Source organism: Notamacropus eugenii, chromosome 4 (assembly GCF_028372415.1).
Source record: "Notamacropus eugenii isolate mMacEug1 chromosome 4, mMacEug1.pri_v2, whole genome shotgun sequence".
Lineage (NCBI taxonomy): Eukaryota > Metazoa > Chordata > Mammalia > Diprotodontia > Macropodidae > Notamacropus > Notamacropus eugenii.
The window spans coordinates 43,829,387-43,853,716 of NC_092875.1; the positions used below are offsets into that span (position 1 = coordinate 43,829,387).

General features: G+C 38.4%; 1 protein-coding gene across 3 annotated transcripts in view; it reads left to right on the forward strand.

The window, feature by feature from the left end:
- The window catches only part of GLT1D1 (glycosyltransferase 1 domain containing 1), a 108,128-nt gene that overhangs the window by 65,888 nt on the left and 17,910 nt on the right, over positions 1-24,330 (forward strand). For 2 of the 3 annotated variants that reach the window (XM_072600720.1, XM_072600721.1), the window contains exons 9-11: positions 14,978-15,021; positions 15,845-15,965; positions 20,214-20,312. In XM_072600720.1, coding sequence (XP_072456821.1) covers positions 14,978-15,021; positions 15,845-15,965; positions 20,214-20,312 — 264 coding nt within the window. The other variant, XM_072600722.1, reaches the window with a different exon arrangement.

Here is a 24,330-nt window from a genome sequence, read left to right on the forward strand (position 1 = left end):
CATCCGGCTTGGTATAGCATGGCACCTTACATGTAGTAGGGTTTTAATAAATGCTTTTTGTTGAGTGAATGCTATGGCCTTCCAGGGTACCCTCTGCCCCCTGTGTGGAGAGGTATCAAAGAGCTTTGTTGGAGGACCTTGTTAATGTTGTTCAGTCATTTTTCTGTCATGTCTCACTCTTTGTGATCACATTTGGGCTTTTCTTAGAGAGGTTTTGCCATTTCCTTCCCCAGCCCATTTAACAGATGAGGAAACAGAAGCAAACAGGGTTATGTGACTTGCCAAGGGTCACACAGCTATCGTCTGAGGAAGGAATCGAACTCAGGAAGAGGAGTCTTTGTGACTCTAGGCCCTGTACTCTATCTGCTGTGCCACCTAGCTGTCCCGATTCTGTACATAGTGTCCAATAATGTGTTTATTGATTTTAATAAGTGTTAATTGATTAATAAATGTTTATTGATTTTAATTCTTCTGACAACTTTCATGCTTGGCTCATTCAACAAACATTAAAAAAAATACTCAATAGGTATAAAGCATTGTGCTAAGAGCTGGGAGTAGTTAACAGTTTGGTGGGGAAAAGAATACACATTTTTATAGCACCTACTATGTGCCAGGTACTGCTCAGCAGTTTGCAAACATTTGATTCTCATTTGATCCTCAAAATGAATCAGCACAGACCCCGGCATTCACAGGAGACCCTGCTGTACAGGTTCTTAGATCTGCTTTCTAAAAGGAAAGCAACTTTTGAGGGGTCAGCAATCAACTTTAATTAAGCACATGTATCATTAACTTAGTTCAGGGGAAAAAGTCAGCATCCTAAACTTCAGAGAAAATACAAACAGAAATTACAAACAGAAAGACCGACAGACAGAGCTTCCAACCGTGTGACCATAGACAATACATACATTATTACCAGGGAGAGAAGGACCAACATCTGGGTTTTCAAAGCCAAGGGTCCTCTTAAAAGGGGTGCCCAGAGTCTCATCTGGTACACAGTCCTTCTTCCAAAAAATAAGCCCTGAAGCAAAATCTTACCTCAGAATATATATTGCTTTTCAAGGCTGGAGGGCTTGACTCAGTGACTCAGTGCCTCATTAGAAATGAACAAAAGGTGTCCAAGGGATTAATGGATGCTGAAGATTTTTAACTCTTTCCCCCAACCCACAATTAACTTTACATTAACCTTACAACCCTGCAAGGTAGGTACTGGTATTATCCCTCTCTTACAGTTGAGAGAAACTGAGCAACATAGGTTTTGTGACTTGCCCAGGGTCGCCCAGCTAGTAAGTATTTTGAGGCCAGATTTGAACTCCTGATCCTAGACTTAGCATTCTATTCAGTTTTTTATCCAGCTGCCCAGATTAAAATAAGCTATTATCCTTGTCTTCATGAAGCTTGAGGAAGGATAAAACTCTAATATAATAATAATGCACATCATTAGATGGCGAGGGCTTTAAAGAGTAGTGAAATGAAATGGTTTTGTGGGTTTTAAGAAAGAAGATCATTACTAGTCAGGGAATTCAAGGACACCTTCCTCTGGGTTCAAGGAAGTATTCAAATTAGTCTTTAAAGGACAGGTAGAATTTTACCGGTGAAGAATGTGAAGGAAGATATTTCAGTCATAGGGGACTGATGAGCAAAGAGAAGGAGTCAGACAGATGCACAGTGCATTAAGGTGACCATCAGACATGTGCACAGCCAGTACTATATGTGACATCTAAATACATATTTCCTTCTTCCCCTTTTCCCCCTTCTCTCTCCTTCTTTTTCCTGTAATCAAACCTCCTTCCTCTTCTCTCCTCCCCACGGTGGATTCCATATGTGAGTAGCTCTAATGGTTGGATGCTTTCTGTGTTTTGTTCCTGTCATAAATCTCTGCCAGGAAGCAGTGATTTTTACAAATAAATCCAGAGTGGACCAGTTTGACTGGTCTACCCCACCAGTGGGAATACTTTTTGAATGAATGAATGAATGAATGCTTAGGTAGGTTTATTGACATTAATTAACGTTGTCATTTTTTTGTAAGAAGAATAGTTGTAAAGATCTATTGTAGATACAATTTCTGTGATGAAAGAAGTTGATTCTTGAATCTTTTCAGAAATTAATTTCATTCTAGTGGCTAATGACTAATGACAGAGGTGAATACTAGTTGAAGAAGATTAATGCCTTTTTACCCTAGAGACTGTTCATCTTGATGATGTTGGATTCATTTACTGAAATGTTCCTTTGTTCTTATAACAGGTAGTTTGTAACGTAGTAGTTTTAATCATCAAATCTCGGAACTGAAAGGGAAGTCATATCCACTTTGTCCTTGAAGAAGACCAGCTAGAAATTATCTAGCCCAGGGGTGGGGAACTTGCAGCCTCAGTGCCACATGTGCCCCTCTGGGTCCTTAAGTGCAGCCCTTCTGACTGAATCCAAACATAAATTCCCTTAATAAAAGAGTTTGTTCTATAAAACTTGGACTTAGTCAAAAGACTGCAACCAAGGACCCAGAAGACCACATGTGACCTCCAGAGCGCAGTTTCCCCATGCTTTATCTAGCCTTTGCTTGAAGACGTTGAGGCAGCACAGTAGATAAAATGTTGGCCTCAGATTCATAAAGACCTGACTTTAAATTCAACCTCTAATACTTACTAGTTGTATAACCCTAGACAAGTTGCTTAAGCCTATTTGCCTCATTTTTCTCATCTGTAAAATGGGGATAATAATAGCACCTACCTCCCAGACTGTTGTGAGGATCAAATGAAATATTTGTAAAAGTCACAGACCTCAGTGTCTGACATATAATAGGTGTTCTTTGAATACTTTTTCCCTTCTCCCTTCCCCCTAATCAGACATACCTCCCTCCCCCTGAATAGCAGATTCTATTTTTGGATAGCTCTAATGGTTGGTTGCTCTATACATTTCTTTCCTGTCATACATCTCTGCCAGGAAGCAGTGACTTTTCTGATTAAATACTGGCTTCTGTCTCTGTCACATGCCCCTGAGGCAGAGCTTTCTTGAAGATGGTCCTTTATTACTTTCCTCTGCTTCTTTTCTTGTCTTGTTCCTAATCTGTGGCAAGGTATGTCTGGAAACACTCCTGAGTTTAGGGAGACATTCTCAAAAACAGTTTGCTTCTTTATCCTTACATCTGCACCTCGAAAATGGCAGAGCCCAACTTAATGTGCTTTGGAGATTTGCTCAATTCTCTTAAATTTATATCTTATGCAGCATCTCTTTCTTCCGAGAGCTGCAGATACTTTTCTATGACCTTTCATGTTTTCCTTGTCTAAAATTGTGAGAAGACTGATAAAAACCAGAAAGTAAACTAAAGCAAAATGGTCGATTGTGATAGAAAGTAGGCGTGGGGTCTGCTCCCTTCTTGCCCTGACTATCTCCATCTCTTTTATTGTTGACTTGATGGAATGGAATTGGGCACAGGGCATGTGAAGATCAGGACAAATTCTAGTATGTACCATTAGAGATCTGATTAGTGAACTTCTGGAAAAGGAAGCATTGATCACAGAGAGCCAGCGTGGCAGCTTCATGGAGGACAGGTCATACCAGACTAATCTTTTTTTTTGACAGGATTACAAGACTACTAGGTCAGGACAGTACCTCAGACATAATTTTTTCCAGATTTTGGCAAAGCATTTGATAAAGTCTTATAATAATATAATAAATATGAAGTATAAATATAATAAATTAAATATAATAAATATGAAGTCTTATAATAATATAATAAAGTTCTTGAGCAAAGGTCATTGCTGTGCAGCATAGACAATAGTCCAGGAAGCTGGAAATTTGTTGAATGACTGAACTCAAAGAATAGGTCTTCAGTGGAATGTTCCAGAGTTTGTGTTTGGTCTTGTACTGCTGCTTATTCTTTAAAATAAGAATATTTGAAAACTAGTGACTCAGATAAAGTCATGGGTGGTGTGCTTATCAACAATGGATTTGCTTAGACTCTGGATGACAGTAAGGATTCAAAAAGAATTTGGTGGGCTAGAATATTAGGCACAGTTGAATAAAATGACATTTAATAGAGAAAATGTAAAGTCTTACATTTAGGTTTAAAAATCAACCTCATAAATGCACAGTGTAGACAATCATAATCCTGTAGTAGTTTGTCTGAAAAAGATCCTGAGGCTCATGTGGTCTCTAAGTCCATGGGTAAGAGCCAAGAAAAGTAATACAACCTTAGGCTTCATAAAGAGAAAAGAGCATCTATAAGTAAGTAGGTTACGAGATCATGGGCTTGCTGTATACTGTGTCTTGGTCAGACCACATATGGAGTATTGTGTTCAGTTCTGGGTGTTATGGTTTAAGTAGGATGTTGGTAAGCTGGAGATCTTCCAGAGGAGGGCAGCCAGCCCAGTTTAGGGACTCACATTCTTGCCCTCTGAGGTTGGTTCATGGAACTGGAGAGTTTTAGTCTAGAGCAGAAGAGCCATAGGGAGGGTATAATAATCATCTTCAGTATTTTAAAAGTCAGCACCTGAAAGAAAGAGTAGTCTTTTGCTTGATTCCAACAGACCAAACTAAGAATCATGGGTGGAAGTCTTAAAGATGCAAATTCAGGCTTGATGTAAGAGAAAACTTCCTAATAATTAGAAGTGACCCAGAGTAACAGAAGCTGCCCCAGAGGATAGTGGGTTTTCTCTCCCTCAAGATCTTTAAGTGAAAGCCCAATGATCATTTGTCTAGGGTGTTGTACAGGAGCTCCTATTTCAAATATAGGTTCCCCTTTAGGTCTGAAAGTCTGTGATTCTCTAAAGGAGTGGGAAATAGTCTAATTCCATGAAGTCCTGTCCACAACCCACTGGTCCTGTCTTTGTGGCCCCTCCCTGTTCCAGAGCATCCTCCATGACCTCAGCTTTGTTGGAAGGGGAGATGCTCTCATCCTGCTGGAGGGACAGGGTTCTGAGGTCTCTTTCTCTGCTTTATGCCTGCCTCATCATCACTCCTTCCAGAATCTCTTCAGCTCCAAAGGACAGGGTGCTGTGACACACCAAGTTGGAGATTTGTCTGTTTTTTAACTTGCATGGGGTCTTGAAACGTTAGAGCTGGAAGGAACCTTAGAAATTGTGCTAACTAAATTATTTCACGTTAGACTTGAAAACTGAGGTCAGAAATTTGAAGTAACTTCTCTAAAAGCAAAGAGACTAAGTAACAGAGCCCATGTCCTCTGACTCCAAGTACAGTATTCACTTCATTCCACTACATTTATGGTATGAGAATTAATGCTGATATTTAGTATAGTTTCTAGCAAAGGAAAATTTGTAAACTGCAGCCCTGCTCTATGTCAACCACATTTACAGTACAAACCATTTATTTTAGATATTTATATAAAAGAAAAAGCAGTATAATCTGCTGTTGGCATTTTCTTCCTTCCTACCTTCCTCCTTTCCTTCCTCCCTCCCTTCCTCCTTTTCTCTTCCTTCCTTTTTTTTAAAGCTCCTTTTACTCTTAATTCATGCATTTTAATTCCTGTATTGCTTCTTCTTGTAAGAGAATCATGAACTGACATATGTTTTGAGGTTCCATGATAAATAGTACAATATGAAATATGAAGCAGGAAATTATCATGGGAAATCTTTCAACTTACCTGATCAAATCCAAGTTTATTTTCTCAAACCCTGAAAGCAAAAGCTTTTTTTTTAAATTAGAAAATACATACCCAGGAAGGCAATAAGGATTTTCTTTTTTGTTTATAATGCTACTGCCTTTTAAAATGTCATAATGTGTTTTTATTAAGTCAAAATACCTGCCCTTCATTTTGAATTTGCATTTTGTTCAAATCCACTGCACCAAGAGAATGGAAAAATGACCTCAAACAAAAGATAAAGCTAGTAATGGAATAAAGCAGTTTGGTTTTCATCATTAAAGATTGCGCTTATGCCTGTTATAAAAGCATTTCTTTGATCTTTAAAGATCTGATTCACTTGTTCTTGAATGAATTGTGTTCTAAATAAATGATCATGAGAACAAGAATTCAGAATGAATATCTTAGAAAACAAAGCAACAGATTATGTAACATCTTAATGTTTAGAGGCGATTAAATCATAGTCCAGCACTCAGTAGTTGGTCCGTAAATATTTGTGGAATTAGAGGAACTGTCTTCCTGAACTTGAGTGCATATATCCATGTAAATACAAGACTAATTTTTCCTGGACCTATACAAATGTAATATTGAATTTTCCTTTTTTTGACGTAAAATTTTAAAAATTAAGTGTATCACCTAATTCATGTATGTAAGACAGAAATGGGGAAACAAGAGCAATGTTCATTGGAATTCTGATTTTCAGTGCTGCAAGGGATCTTGAAGGCACTCTTGTCCCATTCGGAAGAGTTAGGATACCTTCCACAACATTTCCAACAAGTGATCATGCAACCTTTGCTTGAATAATTCCAGGGATGGAGAACTGGATACTTCGTAAACTCGGCCATGTTGAACAGCTCCATTATTAAGCCTTTATTTTCCTCCTGATATGGGACTTAAATCTGCTTCTCTGAAGCTTGACTTGCTGCTCCTGGTTGTTTCTGGTTGTATCATTGATATATCCAGTATACCATGCAGCTGTTCCCTTCGAACAGAATTTTGGTGGATGGTGGTGCCCGTAAGTGAAGGAGTATGTTCCCAGAGCCAGGAATTTCCCAGAACTATTGCCCATGCTTGCTGACTCATCCCAAAGTGGAGAAAAGCTGGGAGTGAGCCTAGAAAATAGTGGCTGCCTTCAGCTTACTTTGGACTTTCCACACCAGAGTCTCAGCCTACTGCTTTCCAAGAAAGGAATCAGGAAATGTAGTGGGAATTTTGGAGGTGATGAGGACAAAGAGGTCAAAGAAAGGTATAAGTGGTTTAGGAAACCATGTAAGAAGCAGTAAAAAGTAATGACTTGTTTTAATCTGAGGGAGGAGTGGAATATGAGTTTGAAATCTTTCTCTTTAAATTTAGAATCAGAAATTACCTTGCATCTACTTTGTACATATCTTGCATGCACACATTTATTTTCATGTGTCCCCTGTAAGAATATGAGTGTGACACAGTTTTTGCCTTTCTTTGTATCTCCTATGTGCCTGGCACATAGTAGATGCTCCATAAATGCTAAGTGACTGATGAAGTGACTCAGGTTTCCCATTCTGTACTAGCATTTATAAATGTGCGGATGTACTGTGAATTATGAATATTAATGGGAAATAATCATAAAATAATTCCCAGAATCCCCTACAATTCAGAATGCTATCTTTTCTAAGCTGACTTACTCATTAATCCAACAGATCAGTCCTATAATGAGCTTTGGAAGCCTTCCCTAAATTGGTTGGATAGGTGAGTGATTGAATCATCTTTTTACTCACTCATCAAATGTTTACTTAGTGCCTGTTCTGTGGTACCGCCCTGTGCTGTATGTCACTCAGTGTGTAGCACCACAACATCTTTGAATTAAAGTGGGGAGTAAGGTGGATAATTGGGATGCAGGTAGTACGTGAAAAGTGTCACAGAAGTGGTATAGAGTTCAGGAGGAGGGGAAGAGAGTGTATGGAGAGGTGGTGACCAACCAGACAGGAATGGAACTGGTAGCATTTGAGTTGGGGGAGATGAAAGCCTTCGCTTCCCGATGAAGAAAGCTGGGAAACAGTATTGGGTAAAAAAAACTCCCTGGGTTACTGTTTAGCAACAGCTGAATAGGGTTTTCCATAGTTTTAGTGAACCTACTGTTATATAACTTTGGCAGAACTATTTGAAAACCACTTTTAGGCTTAAAAGACATTTGAGAAAAGTTTCTAGAAGTGTCTTTCAAATGCGTCACAACTTCACCTTGTCATGTTTTATGCTTCCAAAGCGATTTAATCATTTAAGTGATAGAGATGAGTTTTTACCACTTCACCAGCCTCTCAGTGTGAAAAAACAACTGTTCTATCACCCAAGTTGTCTGAAAGTTAACAAGCTTAAAAAATAACCAAACCAAATTCCAATATCCGCTATGCCCTTTGTTCAAGAATCATCTGTGAAATGAAATACTTCGAGTTCACAACAGCATTTTGTCAGGCATTTATAGTCCTGGACTGCTGTCCTCTCTTTTGCAAGCACTTTATTTGAAACTCCTCGAACTACAATGTGTCGATGAGATTTGATTTTAATCGGATTGTGTTACTAGCTCATCACTTATAAAAATAAAGATGGTCCTGGGAATAGAATATTAGCTAAACGTATTCACACTTTCCTCCTTCACAAGGAAACTGGCATTTTCTATCAATTTACAGATTTTGCCTTCACCTTTGTATCTGGTTGTACTCGTTGTTGATAACAACTGGAGAAGGAGTAAATTTATTGGGGAAAAAGCAGACATTTCTACTATGATGCTGAAGAATTAGTTGTATTTAGATGAGTCAGATGTGCTAAGCGGATGCTGTTTAGAAATCTACCCTGGAGGTTCATGCTGTGGAACTTTTGTTGCAGTTGAAAAGATCTTTTAATTAAGTTCTCTCTGTACTTCCCATAAGTAAACTTACTACATGCAGGGAACGAGATCTACCCTATGATAAATTTGGCTCGTCAGCAAATAGAATTTTAGTGAGGTTCTCAGGTATTAAAGGAATTGGTAGATTATATTTGTGATTTGGTTGAAATGGAAGAAAAATGACAGGTCGTTATTTAAAAAGAAATTGCCTTCAGGCATTAAGGAACATCTTTATTGCTAAGCTTTGTGGAGTTCACCAGAATGATGATAGCAGTTATTGAACTAGCAAAGCACATTTGACACTAAGCTCTTACATGCTTGTGGATTTAGATAAAATTCCATTTGCTACAGTAATCTTATTCTTATTACTTTCTAGAAAGTCTTCTATAATAGAATTCAGGTAACTCACCCTTAATTAGATTGTATTCACTTGGCTTTATCTCCCCTACAAGATTGTAAGCTTTTGGAGGGTAAGGAATTGCATGCTCTAAGTTTGGCTATTTTGGAATGTTCTGTTGTATGAATTAGTCTTGAGAATGAGAAGTGGTTATTGTAATAGATCCTTCTGGAAACATGCTTATTGCCCTGGATATGTAATAGAAGAAGAATTTGAAGTTGGAAGTCTCAGAATGCCCAGATTTTAGATTTGGAAGAGACTTTGGTAGCCATCTAGGTCAAACAGTTTTGGGGTTGGAAAAATTATCCTCAACCTGTCATGTGGTCATCCAGCCTTGCTTGAAGACTTGAAGTGAGGGAGAACCCACTACTTAGCAAGGTAGCTGTTCAAATGGCTTTTATTGTCAGGATGTTGTTCCATGTATCAAGTCTAACTTTGCTTCTTTGCAAATTCTTCTCATTGATCCCATTTCTTCCTTCCAGGACCAAGCCAGTCCTTCCACATGATAGTCCTCATAAAGCATAAACAGGACTATGATATCCTTGCCATCCTCACTTGTTTTTCCTTTTCCAGGTTAAACATCCATAGCTCTAAATCCAAAGTTGAGCATCCTCACATGACACCATCCTGGTCATTTACTTACAGATATTAACTATTTTACCAATGCCCTTCCTAAAATGTGTCATCCAGAATGACTGAATTCACTACTCCAGATTTATTCTTATCATGGCAGAGTATACAATAGGACTATTGCTTTCTTTTTTTTTTTTTTTAATATATTTTTTTATTTTTTTAATGTTTAACAATCACTGCCATACAATTGCGATTTTATCCCTCCCCACCCACCCCCCACTACCTCCCTCCCTCCCCCCGACTGCATACAATTCTGTATAGATTCTACATATACTTTCCTATTGAGTATATTTTCACTATAGTCATGCTATGTAGTCAGACTAAGATAGATGAAAGAATCCGTATAACAGATCAGAACATGATACACAAACAGATACACATACACAAACATGATCTGCTACATTATGTGAGTGACTTCCATATTTCTCTCTCTGAGTGTGGAAGGCATTTTGCCTTGAGGTCCACCATTGGGATTTTTTTTTTTTCAGAAGTTCTTGTGTTATTACAAAAATCTAAGTCTACCAGAAAAAACTCTCACACACTGTGGTTGTTGCTGTGCATAAAGTTCTCCTGGTTCTGCTCCTTTCACTCAGCATCAGGTCATATAAGTCCTTCCAGGCCTCTCTGGAGTCTTCTTGTTCATCATTTCTTATGGCACAATAGTACTCCATTACATTCATATACCATAATTTATTCAGCCATTCCCCAATTGATGGACATCCCCCTGACTTCCAGTTTTTGGCAACTACATAGAGTGCTGCTATAAATATTTTTGTACATGTGGGACCCTTTCCCATTTTTATGATCTCTTGGGGATATAGTCCTAGTAGTGATATTGCTGGGTCAAAGGGTATGCACATTTTTGTAGCCCTTTGGGCATAGTTCCAAATTGCTCTCCAGAATGGTTGGATGCGCTCACAGCTCCACCAACAATGAATTAGTGTTCCAACTCTCCCACATCCTCTCCAGCATTTATCATTTTCTTGTTCTGTCATGTTTGCCAATCTTATAGGTGTGATGTGGTACCTCAGAGTTGTTTTGATTTGCATCTCTCTAACCAATAGTGATTTAGAGCATTTTTTCATATGATTATAGATAGCTTTAATTTCTTCCTCTGAAAATTGCCTGTTCATATCCTTTGACCATTTATCAATTGGGGAGGACTATTGCTTTCTAACTCCTGGACTTGACCTCTCTTAATGTACCCTAACTTTAAGTCACACTGTTGACTCATAGTTTCCATGCTGTCCACTATAACTTTTTGGATGACCTGTTTTCTAGCCATACCTTTGGGGATACACTTAAGGTGAGAAAACCAATTATGAAGCTATTGGGATAATCCAGATGATGCCAATGAGGATCTGAACTAGGATGGTGGCTATGTGAGTAAAGAGGAAGGGATGGATGTGAGGAAATGTTGTGGGGGTAGAATTGACTAGACTTGACATCTGATTAGATATGGATGGTATCTCTGAGATAATGAACGTATATAACTGGAAGGATGGTGGTACCCTCAATAAAAATGTCATCTGCAAGAACAATGTCATCTGCAAATGTTATAAATATGCCATCCATGCCTTTATGGAAGTCATCAGTAAAAATAAATATTAAATAGTACAGGGCCAGATCACAGACCACTGGGACATTCTGGATACCTCCTTCCTAACCAACACAAACTCATTATCCTTTTGGCCTAACCATTTAATCATGTCTAAGTCCATCTAAACTTATATTGTTGTCTAGCTCACATCTTGTCTTCTTTTCCATCACAATATCATAAGAGATTTTATCAAATGCTTTGCAAAAATCCAAGTCAATTATTTTTGCTATGTTTCCTAGATCTGTCAGTGTACTAAGTACTTTATTAAAAAGGGAATAAAGCAATGAAGTTAGTCTGGCACAATCTGTTCTTGTGCCCTCTTCTTTTTTGTATTTTTTAAAATTAGTTTATTTATTTTCAGTTTCCACAAGATTTTGAGTTCCAAATTTTCTCCCCCTCTCTCCCCTCCCCCCACCCCAAGACATCATGCATTCTGATTACCCCTTCCCCCAATCTGCCCTCCCTTCCCTTATCCCCATCTCCTCTGTTTTCTTGTAGGGCAGGATAGATTTCTATATCCCATTACCTGTATTTCTTATTTCCCAGTTGTATGTAAAAATTTTTTTAAACATTCATTTTTAAAACTTTGAGTTCCAACTTCTCTTCCTTCCTCCCTCCTCACCCATCCCCACTGAGAAGGCAAGCAATTCAATACAGGTTATACATGTGTAATTATGCAAAAGACTTCCATAAAAGTCATGTTGTGAAAGACTAACTATATGTCCCTCCATCTTATCCTGCCCCCCTTTTATTCTATTCTCTCTTTTGACCTTATCCCTCCCCAAAAGTGTTTACTTCTAATTACCTCCTCCCATTTGCCCTCCAGTCTATTATGCCCCCATACTCCACTTCTCCCCTTCTTCCCTACTTTCCTGTAGTGTAAGATTGATTTTCATACCACATTGAGTGTGCATGTTATTTCCTCCTTAAGCCAAATGTGATGAGAGTAAGCTTCAACTTTTCCCTCTTATCTCCCCCCTTGTTCCCTCCATTGAAAAAGCTTTTTCTTGCCTCTTTTATGAGAGATAATTTGCCCTATTCCATTTCTCCCTTTCTCCTCCCAATATATTCCTTTCTCACCCCTTAATTTTATTTTTTTAGATATCATCCCTTTCTATTCAACTCATCTTGTGTCCTCTGTCTATATGTATATAATTCTTCCAACTACCCAAATACTGAGAAAAGTCTCAAGAATTACAAATATTATCTTTCCATGTAGGAGTGTAAACAGTTCAATTGTAGTAAGTCCCTTATGATTTCTCTGTCTTGTTTGCCTTTTCATACTTCTCTTGATTCTTGAGTTTGAAAGTCAGATTTTCTATTCAGCTCTGGTCTTTTCATCAAGAATGCTTGAAAGTCCTCTATTTCATTGAATGACCATTTTTCTCCCTGAAGTATTATACTCAGTTTTGCTGGGTAGGTGATTCTTGATTTTAATCCTAGCTCCTTTGACTTCTGGAATATCCCATTTGAAGCCCTTTGATCCCTTAATGTAGAAGCTGCTAGACCTTGTGCTGTCCTGATTGTATTTCCACAATACTCAAATTGTTCCTTTCTGGCTGCTTGCAGTACTTTCTCCTTGATCTGGGAACTCTGGAATTTGGCTACAATATTCCTAGGAGTTTTTCTTTTCGGATCTCTTTCAGGAGGCGACCAGTGAATTCTTTCAATATTTGTTTTACGCTCTGGTTCTAGAATATCAGGGCAGTTTTCCTTGATAATTTCATGAAAGATGATATGTAGGCTCTCTTTTTGATCATTACTTTCAAGTAGTCCCATAATATTTAAATTGTCTCTCCTGGATCTATTTTCCAGGTCAGTTGTTTTTCTAATGAGATATTTCACATTATGTTCTATTTTTTCATTCCTTTGGTTTTGTTTTATAATTTCTTGATTTTTCATAGTCATTAGCTTCCATCTGCTCCATTCTGATTTTTAAGGAATTATTTTCTTCAGTGAGCTTTTGAATTTCCTTTTCCATCTGGCCAGGACTGCTTTTTAGGGCATTCTTCTCATTGGCTTTTTGGATTTCTTTTGCCATTTGGGTAAGTCTATTTTTTAAAGTGTTATTTTCTTTAGCATTTTTTTGAGTCTCCTTTAGCAAGCAGTTGACTCATTTTTCATGATTTTCTTGCATCATCCTCATTTCTCTTCCCAGTTTTTGCCCTACTTCTCTTACATGATTTTCAAAATCTTTTTTGAGTTCTTCCATGGCCTGAGACCAATTCATATTTTTCTTAGAGGTTTTTGATGGAGGAGCTTTGACTTTATTCTCTTCTGTTTGCATGCTTTGGTCCTCCTTGTCACCAGATTCTATAGTCTGATTCTTTTTCTGGTTTTTGCTCATTTTCCCAGCCATTTACCTGACTTTTGAGCTCTTTGTCAAGGTAATTCTCTGCTTTCAGTGGGGGTTGGGGAATGTACTGTCAATGGCTTGATCCCCCCACAATCTGTGGGCCTAGAGCTCCAGAAACAGTGGTTGCAGATGCCTCTGCAGCTGCTCTGTCTGCTTCTGCAGCTGCTTTGTTTCTTCCTGCAGCTACTGTGGCTGCTGCAGTTTCCTCTGCCCCTCACCCCTCTGTCACCCTGGGGCTAGGGCTGAACCACTCCACTCTCCTACACTGGTCCCAGAGGATTTTCCCACTGACTTTCCAATTTGTCCTCAGTGTTTTGGGGTCCTGAAGTCTGGAAACTGCCACAGCTGTGAGAGATTCAGTCTCCCCAAGGCCTGCCCAGGTCCTGTGTGTGCCAGCATGGCCCACACTGGACTGCTCCCTGCTACCACTGTGCAAGATAGATACTTCCTGGAGAATTTCCAGGACGTCTTGGGCTGAAGATCTGCTTTACTCTGTCATTTTGTTTGTTCTACAGCTCCAGAATTTGTTTAGAGCCATTTTTTTTTTTTTACAGGTATTTGGCTGGACTTGGTGGGAGCATTCTAGAAACTGTGTGCTGTTACTCTGCCATCTTGGCTCCACCTTTTTGTGCCCTCTTCTTGATGAAACCGTGTTTGTGCTTTGCAAACTTTGACCTTTTCTAGATATCCGTTCCAATGAAGGATAATACATTCTAGAATTTTGCCTGGAATGGAAGTCAAGATCTGTGGCCTTTAGTTTGCCAATTCCATTATCTTCACTGACAGACTGAACATAATTATGTAATTGTGCATTGCTTTTGAACCCTAGATACAGAAAATTAAAAAAAAAAAAACAAAACAAAACCAATATTTAAAAATAAAACCCAGTCTTAGTCTTGCCTGATCTTTGTTCATTTAGCTCATGTGCAGTGAAAAAAAAGCCTTTCTTAGTGTGTGATTCCATATTTTAAAAAAAAACCACAACTCTACTTAGGATCATAGTATTTAGAATTAGAATCATTTAGACTGAGATGAGAATTTAGTGGCCAGTTCGTTCAAGCTCCTGACTTCATAGGTAATGAAAAAGAGGCCCACTGGGGGGCAGTAGCTAGCCCATGGTCACACACGTATTAAATATGCAGATTATGGTTTTGAATCTAGTTCCTCTCATTCTAAATTTAGCCCTCCTCTCCATTACATGATGGATATTTTAGCTTGGCTGAAGCATTCTGTTGTACCTTGAGGTTTCATTTGCTTTAGACTGGCTGAACACCTTGTTGACATGGCCCTTCCTCCCTGGAGAATGCTTCTGTTTAGGTGGGAAGACTTTATCGATTTATTTCTTGTTCAGTTTCACTTCTCTTTGCCTGATTTCTGGGCATGGAGCACCAGCCCCTTTTGACTTGAATGCAAGAAAGTAGCTCCTTGTCTTGCCTTGTTAGACCTGCTTCTTTCCTTACTGTACAAAGTAACTGACTAGAAATGTATGTGACAATTCACTGTGTGACATTTTTGAGACTGTATTCTTTATTTCCTTCTCCTAGGTTGATCCAGTGTTTACAAGAGAAGTGAAAGCCAGAGTGAAAAGGTAGGGGAATTGTCCTTGCTACACACCTAAGGAGAGAAAAATAGCGAAACTCTCTTTCTAGCCTTTCTTCAAAGTAGCAACAAGACAGCAGGCTAGAGTTCATCTCTTATCATCATATATTTCAGAACAGATGACAGCAGAGTCCTAAGGGCTAATTTTAAAAGATAATTCCCAAAATTGGGCTTTGAATGGGAGATTTCCTTAGCTTTTCTATCACAGGGATACTTTGAACCTGTACTTCTCTCCCTTGAGGAGTCAAAGAGAAAGAAATGCCTAAAGGGTTTTCCCCAAAAGAAATCTGGGTCCCCATCTTCATACAGCTTTCTCTGTAGAATAATGATAGTAATAACAAGCTAGTATTTATATAGCACTTACTATGTGACAGGCACTGTGCTAAGTGCTTTATACATATTATCTCAGTTGGTCTTCACAACAATCTTATGAGATAGTGGCTATGATCATCATTTTACAGATGAGGAAACTGAGGCAGGAAAAAATGAAGTAACTTGCTCAGGGTCACACAACTACTGTATACATGTTATCTCAATTGGTCTTCACAACAACCTCATGAGATAGAAGCTATGATCTTCATTTTACAGATAAGGAAACTTGCCCAGGGTCATACATCTAGTGTATGAGACTGGATTTGAACTCAGGCTTCCTGAGTCAAGGTTCAGCACTTTTTCCACCAGCTGCCTTAAATTGACCATAATTTATGTCTGCTTATGGCATTTTTTAGAAGAGTATATATCTTTTCCCCTTGTTCTCTCCTCCCTGCAAAAAAATTGAGGGAGATGTTCTTCATGACTTGCTTAATTTCTAGGGCAGCTGGGGTGCAATTGATAGGGGAGATGTCTAGAGAAGATCTTCACGCCATTGTGAAAAATTGCTTCGCTGTCGTGAATAGCTCCATTTCAGAAGGAATGTCGGCTGCAGTTCTGGAGGTAATTATAAATCACTTGACGGTTGAATGTGGGAACCTGAAATTGCCCATCTCTCTGGCTTATTTATAGAGGTGAAGTCTTTGTCAATAAAATTCTGCACATTTTACAATTGGGAGGGTGATGCTGTGTTTCCTGGAATCTAAAAGCAGCTTTTTCCATAGTGGATATTTTAAATAAATCATTTAATTTCTTGTTACAACTTATCTTTTCAGAGGACAAAATAAAATAAAACCAGGAGTCTGTGTAGTGCCTTTCTGCTCCTGCAAATATCTTTGTTTGGGAAGGAAGCAGACTTAAGAGAAGAACTTAGACATAAAAACAGTGTGCTTCCAATAGAAATATTCCTTCTTTTTTCCCTCTCCTGCCTACTTTGTAGTTTTAGAGACTGATAAGATAGTTCAGGGCAGTGGTGTAGGGAAAAATCTGGGGAAAGAATGGTAGATTGGGAATGGGAATCCTAGTAGTTATCAGCCTGGTTGAGCCACTTGTTACCCACTACAATGCTGGACTTTGAGCAGACAGCAAGGAAAAACTTTCCTGTTGGCTTAGGTTTCTGTATTTTTTAATGCCTATTGGTACCAATGACCATACTCTTTGGGAAAGACATACTAAGTATTAATAGACTTCTGGAGAGGATACTCAAGATGTGAGAGCACACTCATGTAGCTTTGGTGAAGGTGTGATGGTCATATATGAACATCTTCAATGTTTCCATATTCATTGCTGTGAACCTCAATGCTATCGTATATGGAGATTCCTCTGGAAACCCTTAGGGGCTACAGAAATTTCAGTACTATTATTATACCTTGGGGAGGTGGTAGGGTGGGGTAAGTCACCATTATTTCCCCTAATAGCAGTCATTTGTGCTTTGTTTTTTAGTTCAACAATGTCCAGCATCCTGGAGGGTAATCTCGGGGGTGGAAGGTGCTTAAGTAATTCCTGATAAAATCAGTTGTTATTCTTCATTGGGTATCAGATAAATAAACTCCTCACTTTAGAGTCCTTCCAGGGCTATGCTCAATTTACTATTCTAAATATAGTATTTTAGATGAGGACAGCATATGAGACCTGTTTTGCTCATCTCCTCCAATCTACCAAAGAGGGCTCTCACATATTCATTAACTTGTATATAAAATGTCATCTTGTGTTAAAGCACAAGTCAAAAAAGATTAGATGATCAAATCTCTGTGCTCTCTGGGACCTAGATGAAGGACATGAAGTCCAAGTGCCCACAAATCCCTCTATAGCCTTCTTGATCTGTGTTCACCTTTTGTCCATATGCATCCTTCCTTCTGTTTCCCTAAATGCATTTCTTGTGGTTATATTTCGAGTTCTCTTTTTTATTTTTCTGTTATGTCTGTATCAGTCCTTGCTGGGTTATTATTTCATCACAGGTACTTCTACCATACTTGTATTTATTCAGCTGGATACCAGTTATCCTCACATTAAGATCTGAAAGACATTCTGTTATTTTACTAGAGCTTGGTGTTCCTAAAATTGCATGGCGTTGAAGCAGGGGGGAGGGAAGGGGAGAGAAGAGAAATAAACCAGATGTAGCAGAACTGACCTACATTGTTAGTCTGATATTTTCCCTTAATGTGATGCCATTTAATAAAGCACAATGGAAAAGGCAGAAGCAGTTCACCCATTTCCATCTCTACAATGATAAGGAAAATTTCCATAACACAGAATCACTTGTTTTGATTTTCTCCTGATGTTCATGTATAGCTAGATGTCAAGAATCCAAACATTTCAAAAACCCATAGCCTAGTATTTAGTCTTCACAATGTTTTGGAATTTGCTTTTTAGCTAAAGCTGTTGACATAAAACATTTAGCTACCTTTCTTTAACCTTGAAAAGGTGAATTCTTGCAGTAACAGTCATAAGGTTTTCATTGAATTGATATCTTATACATAAATATATTTCTTTTCCCTCTTAAAAATCAGTTTTCATTTCATTGAGTGAATGGGGTGAAATTCTTCGAGTAATTTGCTAGCACATACATGTCACATGGCAATCCACTATCATTTCAATTGAACAATTTAGTGAATTGCTGTCAAACTTTATTTCTTTCTAAGGCAAGGCTATTCTGATTGCCTTAAAATGTTGATTTTGTGTTCTTCTTAAAACTCTTAACCCACCTGTAGCCCTAGACTTTTAATTAAATCAAGTCTAAAAAGCCTCGGGATATATATAAAATTAAAGTGAACTCACCCAAAATACTTAATCATTGAATAAGTGTTTTGTTTTATATAACTCAAAGGAGTAATCTTATAGTCCCCCAATGAGATATATTTTCCAGAAGACACGTAAGAAATAAAATTCCATTTGTAAGCTTACTTCTCTTTGAGATAGTCTTACAATAGCCAAAATAAAATTTCATTTCAGTTAGGTGGCAGGGAGAGGGATGGACATTATCTCTATAATATATAGAGATATAAACTATCTCTATAGGGGGCTGATTTGAACTTTCATTGGATATCTTGTAGGAGTGCTTTCTTATTCAAGGTTGGGTTGGAGTGAGTGACCCCAGACTCTGATGATCTAGGATTCTGTGAAAATTTCAAGCCAGTTTCTTCTTTTCCTCCAAAGAAGTTTCCGTTGGCTTCACACCTCTTGGCAGTGCCTTTTTTGCTCTTTAAATAATCATGTTTCTCACAGACATTGGATGAGAAGAATTGGTATTTGGAACCACTCAAAGCTTTGTGGGTTTAAATTCAATTATGAGGTGTTTTTTTATATAATATTTGTATTATACTATAATAATTATAATAAATAATATGTGTATATATATATATATATATATGTATGTATATATATAGAAAGTTCAAGTCAGTTCAACAAGCATTTCTTCTTCAAAAACAAAGGACAAACACAACAACAACAGCCAGGTAAACAAGAAGGCATCTTGTTCCATTCTTTCTGGAAATAATAATTACTCATCTCTGTATAGCACTTTAAGACTTGCAAAAGAATTTTATGTGCTTTACCTTATTTGTGTGTTTGCATATGTACATACACATGCACACACACACACACGCATGTACACATCTAACCTCTGGCTGCCTCAGTTTCCTCAATTATAAAATGGAGATAACAATAGCATCAGTCTACCAGGGTTGTTGTGATTATCAAATATGATATTTTTAAAGAATTTAGCATGGTGCCATGTTCATAGTTGGCACTTAATAAATGCCTTCTTCCCCTCTTTCTGTGAGCTAAGTGCTAGAGGTCTTATTTGTTCATGTTTTTCAGTTGTGTCTGACTCTTCGTGGCTCCATTTGGAGTATTCTTGACAGAGATACTGGAGTGGTTTGCTGTTTCCTTTTTCAGCTCATTTTACAGATGAGGAAGCTGAGGCAAACAAGAATAAGTGACTTGCCCAGGGGTCATATAACTAGTAAGTGTCTGAGGCTGAGTTTGAACTCCCAAGAGGAATCTTTCTGACTCCAGGCACAGTACTCTGTCCTCTGCTCCATTTAGCTGCCCTAGAGGTCTTGTTATCCCCATTTTGTAGATGAAGAAATGGAGGCCTAGCGAAATGACATATCTTACCTAAAGATAGTAATCAGCATTCAAACCCAGGCCCTTTCAGTTCAAATCTAGTCCTCTCTCCACTGGCTCCCTCTGCTTGAGTAAGACTGGCTCAGCCCATCAACCCCTTGGAGAGTCTGTTTTGGCTACCTCCTTTTCCGAATGTTCTTGACAAATTAGTCCAGCCCTTACTACCTGATTCCACCTATCATTCTTAGGAAGGGAAGGCATGCTCAGTGCATAGTCACTGTGATCTCTCAGGTCTCTTCTTTGTCCTGTCTGCCTGCCAAAGAAACCTGTTCAGTCCTCACAGCACTCAGACTGCTTGTTCTGGAGGAAAATTACTCATCCAGGAAAGTAATGATGGTAATTAAAAATGTATTCTCCAACCTGTTGGTGAATCCATGTAAAATGTACCCTCTGAGAGGTGGGTTTTCTCAGTGTTGCCCCAGTAATTGTGCCCAGAATGCTATTTTCATCTATCAGCTTTCCAGGTTTCTAAATCCGCTTACAGTGATTAAAAATTCAGGTCCCTTTCAGACATGTGACAAGCAGAAATGTCTGAACAGTCCCCAAGGCTGCATTCTCTTGAAGTCCTGGAGTCCAGTCAACAGGAGGGAGCGCTTTTGCAAATTAGGTTCTTCTTTCCACAAATAGTTCTTGAAATGATTGCTATCGGCCCACCTGTCTTCTTTTCCTTTTTACATTCTTTAGGCAATGGACCTCGAAGTTCCTGTGTTGGTAAGAAACATTCCTGGAAATGCAGCTATTGTTAAGCATGAAGAGACAGGATTATTGTTCTCCCATCCTCAGGTAATAAACACACCCAGGCCTAACTAAACACGTCAATAAAAGTTTATTTCCCTTTTGAAGGGGGAAATAATAGTCTTTCTGGTTTATCTGCCTGTCTGTAGATGAGAGCTGAATGTGTTGTTTTCTCCCATGAAAAGCGATGTTTGTGGCTTAACCCATTCTGTGAATCAAAGCTTTGAACTAGGTTCACCTGTGCCTATATAGTGAACTCTATATTAGGAAAAGGTAGCTTCCTGGAAGACAGCAAATAGAACAAGTCATGGTATATGAATATAATGGAATATTATTAATCCATAAGAAATGATGAGCAGGCAGATTTCAGATAAACCTGGCAAGACTTACACGAACTGATGCTGAGAGAAGTGAGGAGAATGAGGAGAACATTGTACACAGTAACAGCAACATTGTGCCATGATGAACTTTGATAGACTAAGCTCTTCTCAACAATGCAAGGATCTAAGACAACTCCAAATGACTCATGGTGGAAAATGCTATCCATATTCGGAGAAAGAACTATGGAGTCTCAATGCAGATAAAAACATACCATTTGCTCTCTTTTTTATGTTCTTTCTTATGTTCTCCTATTGATTCTAATTCTTATTTACAACATGACTAATGTGAAAATGTGTTTAATGTAGAGCCTGTATCAGATTGCCCACTGTCTTGAGGTGAAGGGAGGGGAGGGATTGGGAGAAAATTTGGAACTCAAACTCTTTTGTATAGGAATAGTGAAAACTAAAAATAAACAAGGAAATTTAACAAAAGTTAATAAATAGAAAACTCCATTTTAGTGTCCTAGACCATAAAACTATAGATTTGCAGTGCCTCAGAAGTGATTGGATCAAGCCCCTTCATTATACAATTGGGCAAGTTGAGGCCCCAGATTGCCTGTGTGATCTGATCTTACTGATCATAAGGGACAAAAGCCAGGATTTGAATCTGCAGTTTCAGCCTCCAAATCCAGCACTCTTCCCATTGTACCACAAGTTTTAGATTTGTTTTAGAACTTGAAATTAAAATAACCAACATTAGTTCTGATTATTACCCTGAAGCTGTGAACCAAAGAAATACACTATAGAAATTAACCCTTAAAAATTACAAGGAACACGTATATGTATGGTGGTTGTTTCATTTTCTGAATTGTCAATAAGTGAATTTTAATCCCTCCTCTCATTCTTCAAAATAGTCCTGAGTCTTCTATCCTCAACACCCAATGAAGGTGTACTCTTGAATGCAAACTATTTCTGCCAACAGCACAGGCAGCAGGGAAGAAACCATGCTGACAAGAATGACCCTTGCACAAGAACTTGCAGTCAGATTTTAGTGGGGCAGAGGAAGGAAGGCTAATTGGGTCTTCTGATCCCAGGTAACCACTTCTTAGGTTGTTCCTTTTAATATCTGGAAAGCCATCTTAGACCTGTGAGCTTTATGATTGTTTTTTAGCCATCAGTGCTTTAATCACATGACACAAGGCATAGGCCTACCCTGCCCACAGAGTTAAAGCTACAGGCTGAAGTACCTGTCCTTTAATGGAGATCCTACAAAGCATGTCAAATGCTGGCATTGAGATCCGTGATGCCTTTTTTGCATTTTTTTTCATCATGCTTTGAAACATGCGTGCTAGACTGCAGATGTCTCAGAAGGCTTTTTGTTAAATAGACACGCTCATACTTTGCCTATCACAGGGTAGCAGCTGTTACTTTAAAAACAATCCTTTTAATTAAGTCAGTGACTATGGTTATATTAAAATCTAAACTAAGAACCTCAGGTGAGATTAAGTAGCAGTTTCATCACCACTAGGCTGTTAAAAATCCATTCGGTATATAAATAAATAATGGTTTCTGTATTAGCTTTGAGGACATTCATTTACAGGGATCTTTGCTTTCAAAGTTAATGTCACCATAATAGGTATTTTTGGGATTTGGGCTAAATCTTAACTTCATGGCAACTACAGTGATTTTTCTCCCGTAATTCACTTTATAAAAGAAGCCAGGGCATTATGTATCAAGTGAACCTGTCCTACCCTTCATTTATCATATCCTCTCCTTGCCTTCTGCCCTCTTCTCTGCCCTGCTCTTGTCCAATAGTTGATTCTGTCTCTGCAAAAATCTTACTTAACATTTCTTTCCTCCTTCCCATCATTCTTGTCACCTCCTTACTATAATAATTTCCTTCCGTAGTAACTTTCTAAGTGATCTTTGTCCTCATTTTCTCTCATTTCCATTGCATCTTCTATATTAGTGTGAGTGGAATGTTTGATGGGGTATATATAATTCTGTCAGTCACCCTGCTCAGAGCTTGTCAGTTTCAAATCCAGCCTCAGACCCTTACTAGCTGTAGAACCCTGGGCAAGCCAGTCAGACTCTGTTTACCTCAGTTTCCTCATCTGTAAAATGGGCATAATAGCACCTACCTTGCAGGATTGTTGTGAGGATCAAATTAGATAATATTTATAATGTGCTTAGCACAGTGCCTGGCACTTATTATTTTCCTGTTTCATCTCCCTTTATGCCCAATCCAACCAACTTAGTTCATTCACGCAAATACCTACTCGACTCTCTCACCTCCATGTCTTTATTCATGCTGTTCTCTCTGCCTACAATGCCTTTCTTTCCCCCACCTTTTCCTGTTTATATCCTGGCAATCCTTCAAGGACTTGTGTTCTAGTGCTATACCCTTTATAAAACCTCTCCCGAAGTTCTTCCAACTACACCCTAGGTCATTTCTTATTTCTTCTGTGTTACTATATACACTATATATATATATATATATATATAGTGTGAACCATAGAACTCTGTAGATCTTCTGTAGTGCCTACCAGAAACCCAAGTTCATTGTCATTGCATGTTTTATCTTGCCAGCTGCTCTGCACACTCCTATGGGGCAGGGTGGTGGCTTAATCTTTTTTTATCTTTCCCATAGCCATAGGCTTAACAAACATTTGTTGAATGGAATCAATTATTTATGGAGCTGTATAATCACACCCTTAGTGGCACATTCATCATGTATTTCCCCAGTTGATCTGTCTCTGAAATATTTTTCTTTATTTTGTCACTCTTTTAATACGTCCTGACCTATGAAAATAAAAACCCAGTTTTCTGGTTTTTCCTTCCTGGAGTTTATTTTAGTGATATTTTTATGATAGGCACAGCACCAGCTCTCCCTTGCCCTTCCCTGCAATTCAATCCATTATAGATGTTTTCCCCTGGAGATTTTTACAAGTAACATCTGGACCAATTTTGTAGATTGAATTGGCAGCCACCAAGGTGGTACGATTTGAGGGGCATCACAGTCCTCTTGTTCTGTTGTTTCAGTCATGTCTGATTCTTTGTGACATCATTTGGAGTTTTCCTGGCAGAGATACTGGACTGGTTAGCCATTTCCTTCTCCAGTTCATTTTATAGATAAGGAAAAGGCAAATAGGGCTGTGTGATTTGTCCAGCTAGTAAGTGTCTGAGGCTACATTTGAACTCAGGAAGACTAATCTTCCTGACTCCAGGCTCAGCACTCTTTCTACACCATCTACCTGTTTTTCACAGTCATCACCTGCTGCCAATATCTCTTTTACTGTCTATGGTAGTATTAGAAATTCCTATTAGTCAGCCTTTGGGATTTGGCATTTTATTTCATAAAGTTCTTATGCAAATTGAAATATATCATCTAGCAAGGTAATAAATATAGACAGATGAACTGATATTAGCACATAGACTAGTTTATCACTTGTGTAGAATCCTGATAAAAGGACACAAGATGGATAAGTTTTGATATGGAGATAGATAAGGGAAGAGAATGCTTTGATGGATCCATGATTCATAAATATGGGTAATGTCTGCCAATTCAGATCATAATCTCTCAGTGATGTCATAGATCACATCACAGATTTCAAACTGCAAAGGAGGTACCATAGAGACACTCTAGATTAGTCCCCTTATTTTAATGATAAGGAAACTGAGGCCTGGAGAGGTGAGGTCACACAGGTAGTAATTGACAGAAGTGAAATTTAAAACCAAGTCTTCTC